We start from the raw sequence: 13,393 nt of genomic DNA, 5'->3' as shown, positions 1-13,393 counted from the left end.
AAATCCTACTTTGTCCTTCTCTCCCTTAAGCCTAAGTTTTTTTGCTCTAGGAAGCAGTGTAACAACAAAACAAACAAAAAAATCGATACAAGAAATAATTCAAGTTATCAGAAAAACTTATTCAACAAATAGCTAAGCAAATTCCCACATGGGATATGAACATAGAGCTGTCTTCCTAAAAAGAACAGAAAAAAGCACCTCACCAAATGCATTTCTATTATACTGTGCATATTGGCACCTGTTTCTGCACACAAAGAAATCCATTTCTAACAGATTTTGAAAAGGATGGTGTAAATATCTCCCTCAAGTTATAAATACTTTATCAACTCCATTAGAACAGGTGGCTGGGGAAGGCACAAAGAACCATTAATGGTCCCAACAGAGGTCAAGGCTAAAGCACAAGTTCAACCTTAGACAAAGAATCCAGACAGCCACATGATTCTTGCATATACTTGCCAAGAGACACCAACAAGTCCCACCAGAAGGCACACCACTATAGAAAAACATTCCTTTTTTTCTCTGGCATGTGATGCTATTTTTGTGTTTAAATGGCACAAAAACCCTATCTCCCAATACACTAACTTTATTTTTCTTAGTAAGCCATAATGAATCAATCTTCCCCACAACTCTTGAACTAATTTTACCTGCATCACAGACAAATTTGGTATTATTAAATTGGTCAAAGCCAGCTGCTTAGACAATAGCTCACTCCGTCTGTACAGTTACTCCCCTAAGAGAGGCAAAGATACTATATCCACGTTTTATAGACTGATCAGAATATTTTTTTCTTTCTGTTGCTTAGTCATTAATTGCCTCAAGTAGAATTTTTACCATATGGTTGTATATTTTAATACTTACACATAAAAAACCCAGTTCAAGTAAATGACATGAAATAAAAATATAATTGCCTTGTACCCTAGAATGCTTTAAAAACAAATTCATATCCTCCAAGGATTAAGGCCTCTCTCCTATTGATGCAGTATCCATCAGCTTGCAATAGTTCCATTTGCATTTCCAAACAGATCAGAGCTAAATCCATAAGGCACCACAGTCCTCCTTTTCCCTCAGGGTGATGGTGGGTGGAAATAGGCATCTCCAGGGCGTCTTCTTCAAGGGTGATGAAGACCTCTCCAGCATTTATTTTAGCAGCTGCCTTCTCTTTTTCAGAAGTGCATCTCTAAGAGCCAGCTAACCAGAAAACAAGATGGGAAAATTCAGGTAAGGAGCATAATAACTGAGAAAACATCACGACCACATCAGACAGAACTCTTCAATTTCTTTAGCCTCTAATAAAAACACTAAGAGCTCATCAGCTGAAACTGGGAGCAGCAGTGCAAATGCTAACAATTACAGTGGCAGAAATTACTGGGGTTATTTACCTAAATTCCATAGTACAATTAAAGAGCTGGGCATTACCAAATCCTATACAATGATGATTGGAACAAACCATTCTACTGACTAATTTCAAACAGAAGAGATCAAGAAAGTTACAGTTCAGCTGAGAGGTAAGTAAAATTGGTGTTTTGTGAAAGGGTATTACTAAACTACTTCTCAAGGGGGAAGGAGGAATTTTTACAAGTGCCATTATCACCCTAAAGAGATATTATTATGCTTCAAATAAGGTTTAAGTTAGTAAAGGAGCTAGCTCTGGACCATAGCAAGCAGGTTATTTTATCTTTCTACCAAAAAGTGCAGCAGAATGCAGTACCATACAACTGTGATCCTCCAACCTACTCAAAACACTTATGGTTAACAGACTGGTGCTGTAGCTTAACTTTCATGGGAAAAAAATAGGAATAAATGCTATTTAGCCATTACATTTGAATTTAAAACATTAATAAAGACAAAATCCTTCAAAACTTTTAGAGAATAACTGAGCCAAGTATAAGTGTAAACGGCAGCTTCCTTCAAGTGCCTGGACTGCTCATTTGCAGCCTGTTTTGTGTTTTTGAGAGCTGTTTTCAATGTTGTCAGCCTTAACTGAGGTGAGGCACAATGATGACAAACAAACATGTGCAAGAGGATACTAGTCCACATCCTCCTGCTCAACAGAAAAAAGACAGATATTCTCAACTGAGTCTACTAATAGTTCCTGTCTTTCCCTTCCTAAGGCAAGAAAATACAGACAAATATCATTTGGATAACATGTATGATCCTGGAAACAACTCAAAGTTCAAGCAGCAGGTAAACACTTGCACAAAACACAATCTGGGAGGAAATAACAACTGGACCACTAGATTATTTTACAAGTTTTTTGAATGCATTTAGATGAGTTAATAACACCTTGTAAAACCCTAGACTGGCAGGGGCTTCACCACTGAGAGCAGCATTAGCGTGAAACTACTGTTTAAGTGAAGTAATTTTTTCTAAACAGCAGCTACAAGTAGCTAATAAATAGCACTTGCATCTATTCCTCGGGAACATTTGTGACAAGCTATTAGATGACCTCTAGGCCAGGACAGATGAGGCTGTGATAGAAGAGTAACAAGAGAAAAAAGGTCAGAGACTACAGAGAGTGAACCACAATCTGCAAAGTAGCTCTTCCTCTGGGGCAGGACTCAGACAAGCCAAGCCACAGGCTGAGTTACAGCAGCAACACCACGGGCCAGAGGGTAGGCAGCACCACACCTGTATCACAAACTACTGCTCACACTGCCCCATCCATCTGCAACATGAAACATTACCTGTTTCTCCCTAAAGGAACGCTTGCCCTTGGTCCGGACACTATGGCTGTATCTCATCATCATGAAGTTCTTGTTCTTTTGCTTTTCTTTGTTGGAAGAGCTGGCAAATGGGTTAATTCTGGTTTTCTTTTTCACAAATTCTCTTCTGTCCGTCTTTCCAGCCTAGAATAGACAGTGTGATAGAGCAACAGGGGGTCATTTTCCTTTGCCTACCATCAGCATCACCTGCCTCATGTAACAGGTTCTGCGGCAGCAACACCAAATCTGGGTTTGGGATGACTGTGCTCGTAAGTGCCTTTTCCCCTGCTGGATGTATTTATTAAGTCACAGTGAAAATTTGGTCTGTTTGCGTTTTCATGGTCACATGTGACCAGCAGGAGATTGTTTATTTGTTACAGCCAAGATGCAGCAGCAAAGAACCAAACGAATCACCTCTCAAAACCCACAAGGCAGCTGGGCACCTATCTTAGATGCAGCCTCAGCATTTCCTCCTGCACAAGACAAACCCAAACCCAGAAGGACAGGATACAGAACATGCCAGTTCCTCACCTTTGCAGTTGCCAATCTTGTCTCCTTGTCGGACTTGGGCTTCTTATGCAGATGTTCAATATCTCTGAGTGAAAGCAACTCCCCCCTACACACAAATCCAATAAATGTCACCACACAAAACTTCATCCGGCAAGGAAAACAAGATGCCCTCTTCACCCTTTGTCTCTCACCCACCTTAGGCTGCTGTCTCACCATGAATTTAGACACAAACACTTCTTGTTTCCTCAGGCTGTTCCTCACGCATGGGATATCCATTACAAAAGTCACTCACTTATCTTTCAAGTCCTACTTTTTCACTAAGTTTAAGAAACACTGGGAGTAAAACCAGGCAACTACTGCTACAAAACCATCCCTCTCATGCCTCTTGGCCTGAACAAGTCAAACAGTCTCAGACCTTCCGCAAGCTCCTCATGTCTTTTTTCCCCCCAAGTATAAGCAAATCCCCAGCCCAGGATCCATCCTAGGCCCTGGCTGTCACCAGGAAACACGGATCAATAGCAGAGCTCTGTGCCCTGCTGCAATGAAGAGTCCCATCAGTAGATGATCAGTAAGAAAAAGCGCACAACAGCCCATATCCTACCTGCCCTCCTCCTCCTCTTCATCATCTATTTCAATATATTTCCGCTTTGCAGCTTTGCCAGGTGCAGAATTAAGTTCTTTGGAAAGCTGAGCGAGACGTATTTTCTTGAAGTCTTCCTGAGTTAGCAGCCTGCTTGTACTGACTGCTGCAGCTTTGGCTTTTCGTTCCTCTATGGGCATGCCTTTCACCTTTTCTGCCTTTGGAAAAGGAAAAGGTACAAAAGAATCAGAGCTTTGCAAACCACTCCTGTGCCACAATCTATGATCCTTGCCTCCCAAATACACATCATGCAATCGCAGTATTGTTGGGAAATGCTACAATCAGATGTCAGGATTTTTCCTTTTCTCATATCCAACATCTAATGTCTGAATGGAATACATGCACACCAGATTTTGGGAGTACAAAATCAGCTCTCACCTGATTATCACAGCTCTGAAAGCACTGAGCCCTGAGAGATAACCCCTCCTTGTTCCCTCCCACCCTAACAACTTGTGTACTTCAGCAGCACTGCTGAACAGCACTTCAGCCTCACTGCTTCAGGACAGCTTGCTCTGAAGGCCTGGGTAGGTATTTAAGAGCAGCTACATGAAGGTGAAAAGCAAGAGGATCTTGTCTGTCCCTGATTAACAAGACTCATTTGTATTTGGCATAGAAGAGACTCGGAACTCACTACTTGTTGCTGCTCCTCATCTGAGGAGTGATGCACATCAATCCATTCTCCATCGTCATTGTCCTCCTCCTCACTCAGACTAGCACTCTCCCAGCCATCTGCTCACAGAACAAGTACAGAGTTGTTAACACAAATTCATCTTTGGTACCCAGACTGGCAATAATTGATGCTTGGACCACCTGCTCTCACCACCTTTCATTTATTTCACCTATCTCCTAACTGCATTTTGCCCCGGGACACGATCCAGGCTATGCTCTGCAAAGCTCAATTCTCATCTCCAGGGCAAGATCCTGAAAACAAGGTGCATTTCGGACAGCCTGAAGCACCACAGGAGTTAAAAGACACTGATTACACTTCTCAGTAGTAGTGTTCCCCACTCCCAGCCACCTAAACCGAGAAGTACTGTGATTTATAGCTGTGTTAATTAAGACAGTCTTGAGCATTGCTCTCCACTGCCGTGCTGGCTGATGAAGCTGGCAGCTTCAGCAACCAAGCCCAGTGTTACAGTGATCACTACACAGCCTGTCCCATCAGGACCTTTGTTCCTGCAGCATCTTCAAGGCACACAGATCTCATTCGCCAAACTCTGCCTTGCTTCTAAAGACTCTTCCCTCTCTTTTCCCTGACTCAGGGATTCCAGGATATGTAAAGCATTTACAAAGGAACTGAATTAAATAAGCCAAATATTATATCCAACTACTGTTTTGGTGTTCTATAATATTCAAAAGGTTTTATTTAAAAGAAGCTGAACACAAAGTTCACAGCTGCAATGTCTGTCCCTCTGCTTCCCCATCTCAGTGTGTATCGTAAAAAGCAACACAGTAGCAAGCTCCACTGACAAACTGCACTTATTCAAGGATAGACATGTGCAAGCCAAGGCACAGCACAGCAGGAAATGAAATGCACAAACACCAGGTTCCACGTCCACATAAAATCTTAGTAACAGTGATGCCCAAACCAGAATTTTTAAAGAAGAAAGGCCAACCTTCCTCTTGGATTCCTCCCTTTTCCTTTTGATCCTCAACCTCCAGTACTTCTGCTCCTGGAATGTAGTCTTTGGCATCCAGTTCTCCATATTCATGAATCCTGGCTTCCACCGAGGCCTCGGTAGGCTTACCCTGTACATTAACAACACACATTAAGCAGGCAGCTATTGTAATACACACCAATCCATGAAAATACCCGGAGGAACAGGAGGGTGTGGGTCCAAAGACTTTTCCTTATTTCATGTGGCAGAGTTTAATTACTCAAGTTGAATGTGTCTTGGAAAACAGCTGAACTTCAGCAGCACGATCTAACCAGGAGTTACGTGAATCTGAACTAAGGAAATGTGGATAGCACACCAAGTCCAAAGGCAGCAGGTAGAGGAAGAACACAGACTTGACTCCACCTTCTCAAGAGGGTACTGAGACCAATTCTCATCACTTTGGAGCACATCAGTTTTTAGTGAGCGCAAAACACATGAAACACTTACCCTGAACTTCTTCTGCAGCATCTCTGGATTCAGAGAGCGGAACAGGTGTATCAGAGTTCTTGCAGACATCATCACATCTGCCCAGAAAATGAGAGAGTCAGGAAAAGAGAAGAACTCTGAGCAAACCAAAAGCCCACGCAGACTGCCAGCATTTACGGCCGACTCACATCTTCTCTGAGGTTCTGGCTCCCTCTGACTTCTCTGGTATAGAACACAGCATTTCCTCAGGGCTAACTCTTCTTAACAATCCCTTTCTTCGCTTTATTTTTGTCAATTAGCTCCCCTGCCATAACTGCCCTTGACTGTTTTGTCTCTCATGGCTACACACACCAAACAGAGAGATGTAACCCAAACACTGAAAATTGTCTTAGCCCATAAAAACCAATTAGGACAGCACTGCCACAAAGGCCATAACTGAAGACCACATAATACAGGGAAAAAAATGAATTTTAAGTCATATCCGTGCAATATTTACTTTTGTTTTTATGTGTCTTGTACTGAACAAGGTCTTGGAGCAGATCTTCAGTCATGGCTAAGGGACATCTCGCAGTGATTTCTTTTATTGCGTTGATTCTAAAAATATGGAAAATTAATTATTTTCTCAACATCAGTTAGGAGAAAGTGCCACTTACAGACTGGATTACCTGCAGCTTGAAGAACCTTATACAGCATTTATACAACCTTCAGTGAAAGAGCAGAAAACCAGGATAAAATACTCCCAGCAAAAATACAGAAAGTTGAAGCTAACACACTTTTAACTCAAGCAGCTTCTTGAAAGACTAGCACAAGTAACAGGAATAAGTAGCAAGTGTTTTAAAATATATATATATATTTTTTACCACATTTGGAGTTTGACACGACTCATACAATTCTGTACCCACCCTACAGTCATGACCTCCCCAGAATTCTTGTCTGTGACAAAGTTGTTGGCAATGGTCATCAACACTGACTGGATAATCTGAAAATAAGAAAAAAATGCATATTTAAGAAAAACTTAACACACTTAGATGTTATTAACAGACAGATAGTTTTTTCATAGAAAGACATATCAGAACATGCCAGTACAGCCCACAAATATTTTCTAATCACAAATTTTCTTGCAGAAAATAAAACAAGCATCTTTCCCCCGCCCCTTATGAAACAATGCCACAGAACTTGCAAAAACTGCTGTAATTACCATAAACTTTTCCTAACAATCTGACCAATTTCCCTTCCCTCTCCCCACATCTACACACTTAGTTGCATTTCCATGGTGGCCTGCTGCCCATTTAACATCCATCACAGGTGGAACACTGACCTCAGGTGGTACCAGCTGATGTGAAGCCTGTGCAGCAAACAGAAGAATCTTTGTCACTTCTGGAAGAAAAGCAGGAAGAAGATGCCAAAACATATCGCTGCAGCTTGCTACAGCAAATAAACACATCCCTTAAAACTCAACAAGCAGTTGTTAGACAACTCAACAGTCAGTCCCCAAATCATTCAACCTGAGCTTCTTTGGGACAACCGTTTTTGCTCTCCCACCAAGCATTAGGAACTCCTCTGGCCTCCACGCATCCGGAATAACCAGCTAAAGCAAAAGGAAATGCTCCAGAACTGGAGTCCAACACCAGTAAAAAGAAGCAGCATAAAGCAATCATGCTTAGCTTACTTACCCCTCTGATGGGGCTGGAGGAACCTCTGAACAAAGGGGTAGAAATTAAAAAGAAAAAGCTGCAAGGCAAATTGTAATGTATTATTTTGTTGTCTTTGAACTTGAGATCACCTTCATAAGCTGATACATAGTAAAACCGTCGCATTCTAGTGTGCTCGCCAAATGCCTCAGATTTTACAGCGAAATATTGTCTCCTATGTTGAGTTTGATGTTTGTGGGGCAAGGAAATGAACTGTACCAAGAGAAATACAGCTGCAGTCTCTCTGCACCTAGTCCTCACCATTGAAAACCTTATATGCTCTGAAACTGCCCAGCTTGGACTGGATTACTCTTTACTTAATCCACAGCAAATAATTTATCGCTGGGTAGTGCGCACAAAACCCTCCAAGTGCAGGAGCTGCATTTTCCCCCTTGTCCAGCACCACCTGACTGACAACTCTGTGGTCAGCATTAGCAGCTTCCCAGGAAGGTCTTGGAAGCACCAAGTTCTCCCCTATTCTTTAGGTTCAGCTCAGCTATTCCAGACCAATACCTTTCTCTAGGAGAGCTCACTTAGTACCACAAAGTCTGTACCACTGCACCATTCCATGAGGCCTGTCTTTGACTCCCTGCCCACCCCTATGCACATGTGGACACACAAAAAAATTGAACTTTATTTTCCAGAGGCACAAGGCCAGAACATGCCCACACACAAGCGAGACTGGCTACCAACAGACCACCATAAAATTATCCAAGTACATACCTCATGTATTCCAACAAGCCTGGATATTAGGTCCATGAGCATCATCTTCACTTCAAATCGCTCCTTGCAGTTCTCCAGCTGCTTCAGCAGTTTCTCAGCAAAGTCTGGAAGAAGCAAAAATAGATTTGCAGTAGACCAAAAGAGCACAACACAGAACTCAAATGGGATTATGGTCAGAAGAAGCAGTTGATTTGTTCTTATTTCTTCTATGAAAGGGCATGGGAGCTTTGAAATTCAAGCCTGAATTTCAGCCTGAGCTTTGCTTGCTGTGGCATTCCTTTGCCTGCAACAAAAATGTTTCTTCCCCTGCGGGGGAGGAATTGTTGCAAATCATTATTTAAAGATAGCACGTGTGTAGCAGTAACTGAGTAGCAAAGGTTTGCTTGAAATGACAAACTGGTTTCCTAAAGGCTGCTTGAATACCCCCAAGTATTTTGAATTAAAAACTTTTTATGTCCTATGACCAAAGTACTTATTCCAATGGGATATTTTACTTCTCATAAGCTTAGAAGGCCTGCTGTGCACAGGTTCAGCAGAGGGAACAGGCAGATATTCCCCAACACCATAAGCGTTGGGTCAGCATTGAAGACAAAATTTTTAGATATATTTTGGGTTGATCTGAGAAAATGACATCCCCACAGGTTCACTGGAACAGATGAAGAGCAAATCAAGTGCTGTTAGATTAACACAAATTGTACTAAGAGAATTCACTGCACACTCACCTTGGGGATCATGAATCAAGTGAATGGCAGAGAAGTTGAACACCTCTGGCTTGCTCTTCTTTTTCTGTTTCTGCATGGAAACAAGAGTAAAACACATTTCTCTCTTTCTGCGAGTGAAGTGCTTCAGTTTCAAGATTGCTGTCAAAAGATTGCTGCCTCTTCAAGAAGATTTTAAAAACTATCCCTGTTTTCAACCACACAGCATTATCTGCCATCTGCAGCTGAACAAGCACGCAACAACAGGACTTCTGTACTAGAAGGGTTAAGCTAAGATGATGAGAAGTCAGACAGCCCTCTCCTCACCTTGAGGACCTTCATGGCTTTCTCCAGTTTCTTCTTGCGCTTGGTGGTTTTCTTGTTGGTCGCATAGCGCGTCATCAGATCTCTGGCCGTGGGGCCATCATCCTTGGGGAAGGAACACAACACTCAGGTAACCCAGGCTTCAAATGGCAATCACAGAAACAAGCTACTACTATTTTTCAATACCACATACTCTGAAAACTATCCCCCTTCCTAAGTGTCAGAACACACAGGTACCAGCATCTAAATAGAAAAGAGCTCTTAGCATTTCTCTTTTAAACAGACTGCAAGGACATCCTGCTATTTTTCTTGGGGCCAGCTTTCAGACACTGAAATTGTTTGTGAATCAGAAATGTCTGGAGGCAGCTAGACAGCACAGTGAGTAGCATAGAGGCAGACAGACTGGCAGAGCCAGAGTCACCAAGAGAACAGAACCAGTAATGGGTCTGAAAAACAGAGAAAGGAATATTTGATCACAACACCCACCTCAGACTCCGACTCGCTGTCCTGTTTCTCATCCTCATCTTTCCCAAGGAAGAACTTCAAACTAGCAACTAATACCTGAAAAGTAAAGTGAGTTCACGTGGGACAAGCTGACAGAATTCACAGACATCCTACACCCACACTTTATGCTGTGCAAGAACTTAGCTGGGTTTTTTTATAGGCATGGATCTGATCAAAAAATAAACCAAGTGACAAGCCACAAGTGTTTTCAGATCCAGACAATTTTAGCTGCCCATCATCACTCCGAGGCAATCAGAACCAAAAAGCACCTGAGTTGCCACAATTCCTGGAGCAAATTCAAGGCTGCCAATCATATTTTTATCATCCTGCAAAATCATTTCAATCTAGTTGCTCTATGTCAACATTGTCAGGAGGCCCTACACAGGTGAGAGCCAAGATGATACTCAGAACTCTCAACTTAATTCCGGTAATTTTGCTGGCTAGGTTTTTAGTTTTGGTTGGCTGAGTTTTATTGAATGGAACCACTTTTGGACCTTCACAGAGTACAAACTTGTCTCAAGCCACAGACAAGTTCTGAAAGCCTCTAGAGCCAATGCAGTCAGGCCAATAGTCAGTCAGGACCCAGGCAGGACAGCTGCCCTCCTCAATAAATCAAAGGCTCACAGTGCTGATATTAAGGAGGTGATATCCTGACAGTCTATTCTGAAGAGCAGTGAAAAGAACATCCACACTCGCCACACCAGTATACACTTATCACAAAATAAGCTGCCAAGCTCCACCTCCTCCCATGAGCGTCATTTTGAGAATTAAACAAGCAACTGACAAATCAGTGAAGTCTGTTTGCTATAACAACATATTAAGTTACATATTAAGAAGGTAGCCCAGGTAACATCCAGTTATCCGTATCAGTAATTTCTGTTCTCACCTTGGTCACTTTGGAAAAGCAGGCAGTTGTGATGACATTGACTGTTTTGGCATCATTCCTGGGAAAAAAACAAACCACATCTTTTATTCCAAGTCTGGCAATTTCACATTATTCTCAGAAAATTAGTTCTCAGCAAATATGTAAGTAACTCATTTCACACAAGACATGATTTCTTCTCAGCTAAATTCCTCGGCACAAGTTAAAACTCCACTGGGCTACAATGAGGAAATAACTATTTAAGTCACCATCCCCTGCATTATGGACTACATGCCACAAATGATGCCTGTGTGCCCCACAATAAATGGCAAATCGACACAAGCCTGCCAGACCCACCAAATATTCCGTCTGTAGAGCTCTATCATCACATCCAGAGATATTTTGGCAGCGGTGGGATTGCTGTCTCTCAACATTGTGTACATAAAGTTCTGCAGTGCCTAAGAAAGAAATTGAAAATGTGTTTTTAGAGGTCTTCCACAACAGCAGGAAATCAGTTCAAAGTACACCTGACAGCCAAAGCACCTACCGTGTTCACTTTATTGTTCTTGTGTTTGGCATTGACATTCTTGATGTCCGTTACGATGTGAGTGTACAAGGTCTGCAAGTGGAGAGATGACAGAGTAACACACACAGAGGCAGCCCTGTGCCCAAGCACTGACATGGGACCCAGCTGATTGCCTCTGAGAACATCGCTGAGTTACAGCAGGAAAAAGAGCAGGAAAGCGTACTGTGAAGACTCATGGATTTGAAAATCATACTGAATTTACAGTACAGCAAAGCAGGACAGTGGACAGCATCAAATATTGCTTCAAATCCTGCCCCTGCTTCATCCAGGCCTGCTCTGACAGCCAGGTTTTTCACCTGCAGACACAATCAAACTGCTCAGTCCCAAACAGGATAAGCTTACAACCTGCAACAGCAAGGTGTTTACAGCAGCAGAACTCAGTTATTAGTCCAACACAGAGCTGGAGCCCTGCCTGTTTAAACTCTATTTTCCCAACCAAGCAGAAAACACCTGCCTATTCTGGTATTACCTCTGCCAAGTTGGTCAAAACCCACTGGAGATGCAGGTTTTTGCCAGCACATCTTACCTTTCGTAGCAGTTTATCATGACACCTCAGCAGTTGAAAGAAGAGCTCCAGCAAACTCGTGGGATTTATTAGATTCTTGTTTCTCAACAGGATTAAAGCCTTACAGAAGGTCTGTAAGAGAACCCAAATTTCACATTCCTCTCCAACATCTCTTTATTGACAAGAAAACCGCAAGCTCTCAGCTCACACAAAGGGCACGGTGAGCCCAAGCCAGGGTCTCACCATGCGCAGGTCGGGGTCCAGGACCGTGTGGTGGTAGGAGAGCAGCTCCTTCAGCTGCTGCGGGAAGCTGGCCATGTGCTCGGGGTAGCAGTGGGCAACCTGCAAGGGACAGGGCAAGCAAACGCTCTGGAGCACACCTGGGGTTACCTCACAGGGTGCACAAGCAATAAGTTTAATTGTTCGTACATCAGTAACAGCCACTGAGGCCCGTACCAAGCACAGCCTGCCACAGCCGCTGCTGCAGGGCTGGGGGACAGGGGCTCACCTGCGCCAGGAACATCAGCAGTTCGGCCAGCTCCTTACTGGGCTTGTCCGGCTGGAAGGTGAAGATCTCCACATGGGACTGGTAGTGATGGTACTGCTGCAGGAACTGCGCACACAGAAGGAACCGCGGCAGCTGAGTAACACCTGCCCGTACACCCGTGCCCGCAGCCCGCCCCAACCACTCCCCCGGTCCGCACCTCCTCGGTGTAGGAGGTGGGGTCGCGCTTGATGAGGTTCTGCAGCTGCGGCAGGTTGCTGGGCAGTTTGTTGCCCTGGCGGCCCGACATGACTGCGAGCACCGGCACCGCGAGTGCACCACGCGAACGCTCAGCTGGCCGCCGCCATCTCGGCCCGCCCCCGACGGCCGCCGCCGAGGGACAAACCTATGCGGGAGGCGCGCTCCGTCACAGCGCCGCCTGGCGGCGGGAGTGGTCAGCACGGAACGGCGACTCCTGGCCGGCATCGCTTCCCTCGGGATGAGGCTGCGGCAGCCCCGCGGGGTTAGACACGGAGGTCAAACACAGCCCCGAGGGGGGTGCGTTAAACACAGCCCCGGGGGGGCACGGCACGGAGCTGCCTCCGCCGCAGCCTCCCCGGGCACTTATCCGCAGCACTTCGGCCTTATCACTCCAGCACAGCGCTCACTTTCCTCCCCTCCCAGCTATTCGGAGGGAAGATGATTCACAATACAGCTCAAACAATCACTAAAGAAGTGGTAGGCGTTAAAACAGAATTTTCAGTGAGGAAAAAGGATTAATTCTAGTTTATTCTTTTTTAAGTTTAGCCTTTGTTCAAGAGAATCATCCTTCTTCCTTTGCATAGTTTATACTTCCTTTAGGCAACTGCTTATTTACACTGCAGAAAAATTATCATTCCTTGATACAGTGTACTTGGCAAACAGTAGTAATTCCTGTCCAATAAGCGTTCTTGTGTTCAGACAGACAGCATCTATCAGAATAGCATCAAAGCTTAAACATGGTACAGTCCAAACCCATTAATACAACTTCTGATTTAAGTCACCAACGTTTTCCTCACTGAAAGGCTTTTCATTTAATTG

The 13,393-nt window shown here is 43.8% G+C and overlaps 1 protein-coding gene across 1 annotated transcript; it reads right to left on the bottom strand.

Annotated features, from left to right (window-relative positions):
• Nucleotides 1–879: 879 nt before the first annotated feature.
• On the bottom strand, nt 880–12,696 carry SDAD1 (SDA1 domain containing 1). The gene is made up of 22 exons (XM_040065861.2): nt 12,534–12,696; nt 12,338–12,442; nt 12,073–12,171; nt 11,851–11,961; nt 11,286–11,357; nt 11,096–11,196; nt 10,763–10,820; nt 9,859–9,933; nt 9,376–9,477; nt 9,073–9,142; nt 8,351–8,454; nt 7,610–7,667; nt 7,255–7,313; nt 6,839–6,915; nt 6,433–6,530; nt 5,958–6,034; nt 5,469–5,601; nt 4,484–4,581; nt 3,814–4,010; nt 3,234–3,318; nt 2,685–2,846; nt 880–1,188 (listed from the first exon to the last, which is right to left on the bottom strand). Exons 1-22 carry the CDS (start codon nt 12,621–12,623, stop codon nt 1,138–1,140), a joined length of 2,082 nt encoding a protein of 693 aa, XP_039921795.1. The 5' UTR covers nt 12,624–12,696; the 3' UTR covers nt 880–1,137.
• Between the last annotated feature and the right edge of the window lie 697 nt (nt 12,697–13,393).

The sequence above is a fragment of the Hirundo rustica genome, chromosome 5 (genome assembly GCF_015227805.2).
Source record: "Hirundo rustica isolate bHirRus1 chromosome 5, bHirRus1.pri.v3, whole genome shotgun sequence".
In the NCBI taxonomy this organism is placed as follows: Eukaryota; Metazoa; Chordata; class Aves; order Passeriformes; family Hirundinidae; genus Hirundo; species Hirundo rustica.
Note: the sequence above shows the minus strand (reverse complement) of the source record. Positions and strands in the feature narration are given on the sequence as shown.

Coding starts and splice junctions, on each gene's coding strand:
- SDAD1 (XM_040065861.2), bottom strand. CDS start 12,623: ATGTCGGGCCGCCAGGGCAACAAACTGCCCAGCAACCTGCCGCAGCTG. Junction 11,197..11,285: donor AGAACAATAAAGTGAACACG/GTAGGTGCTTTG, acceptor TTTCTTTCTTAG/GCACTGCAGAACTTTATGTA. Junction 9,934..10,762: donor GCTTTTCCAAAGTGACCAAG/GTGAGAACAGAA, acceptor TTTACTTTTCAG/GTATTAGTTGCTAGTTTGAA.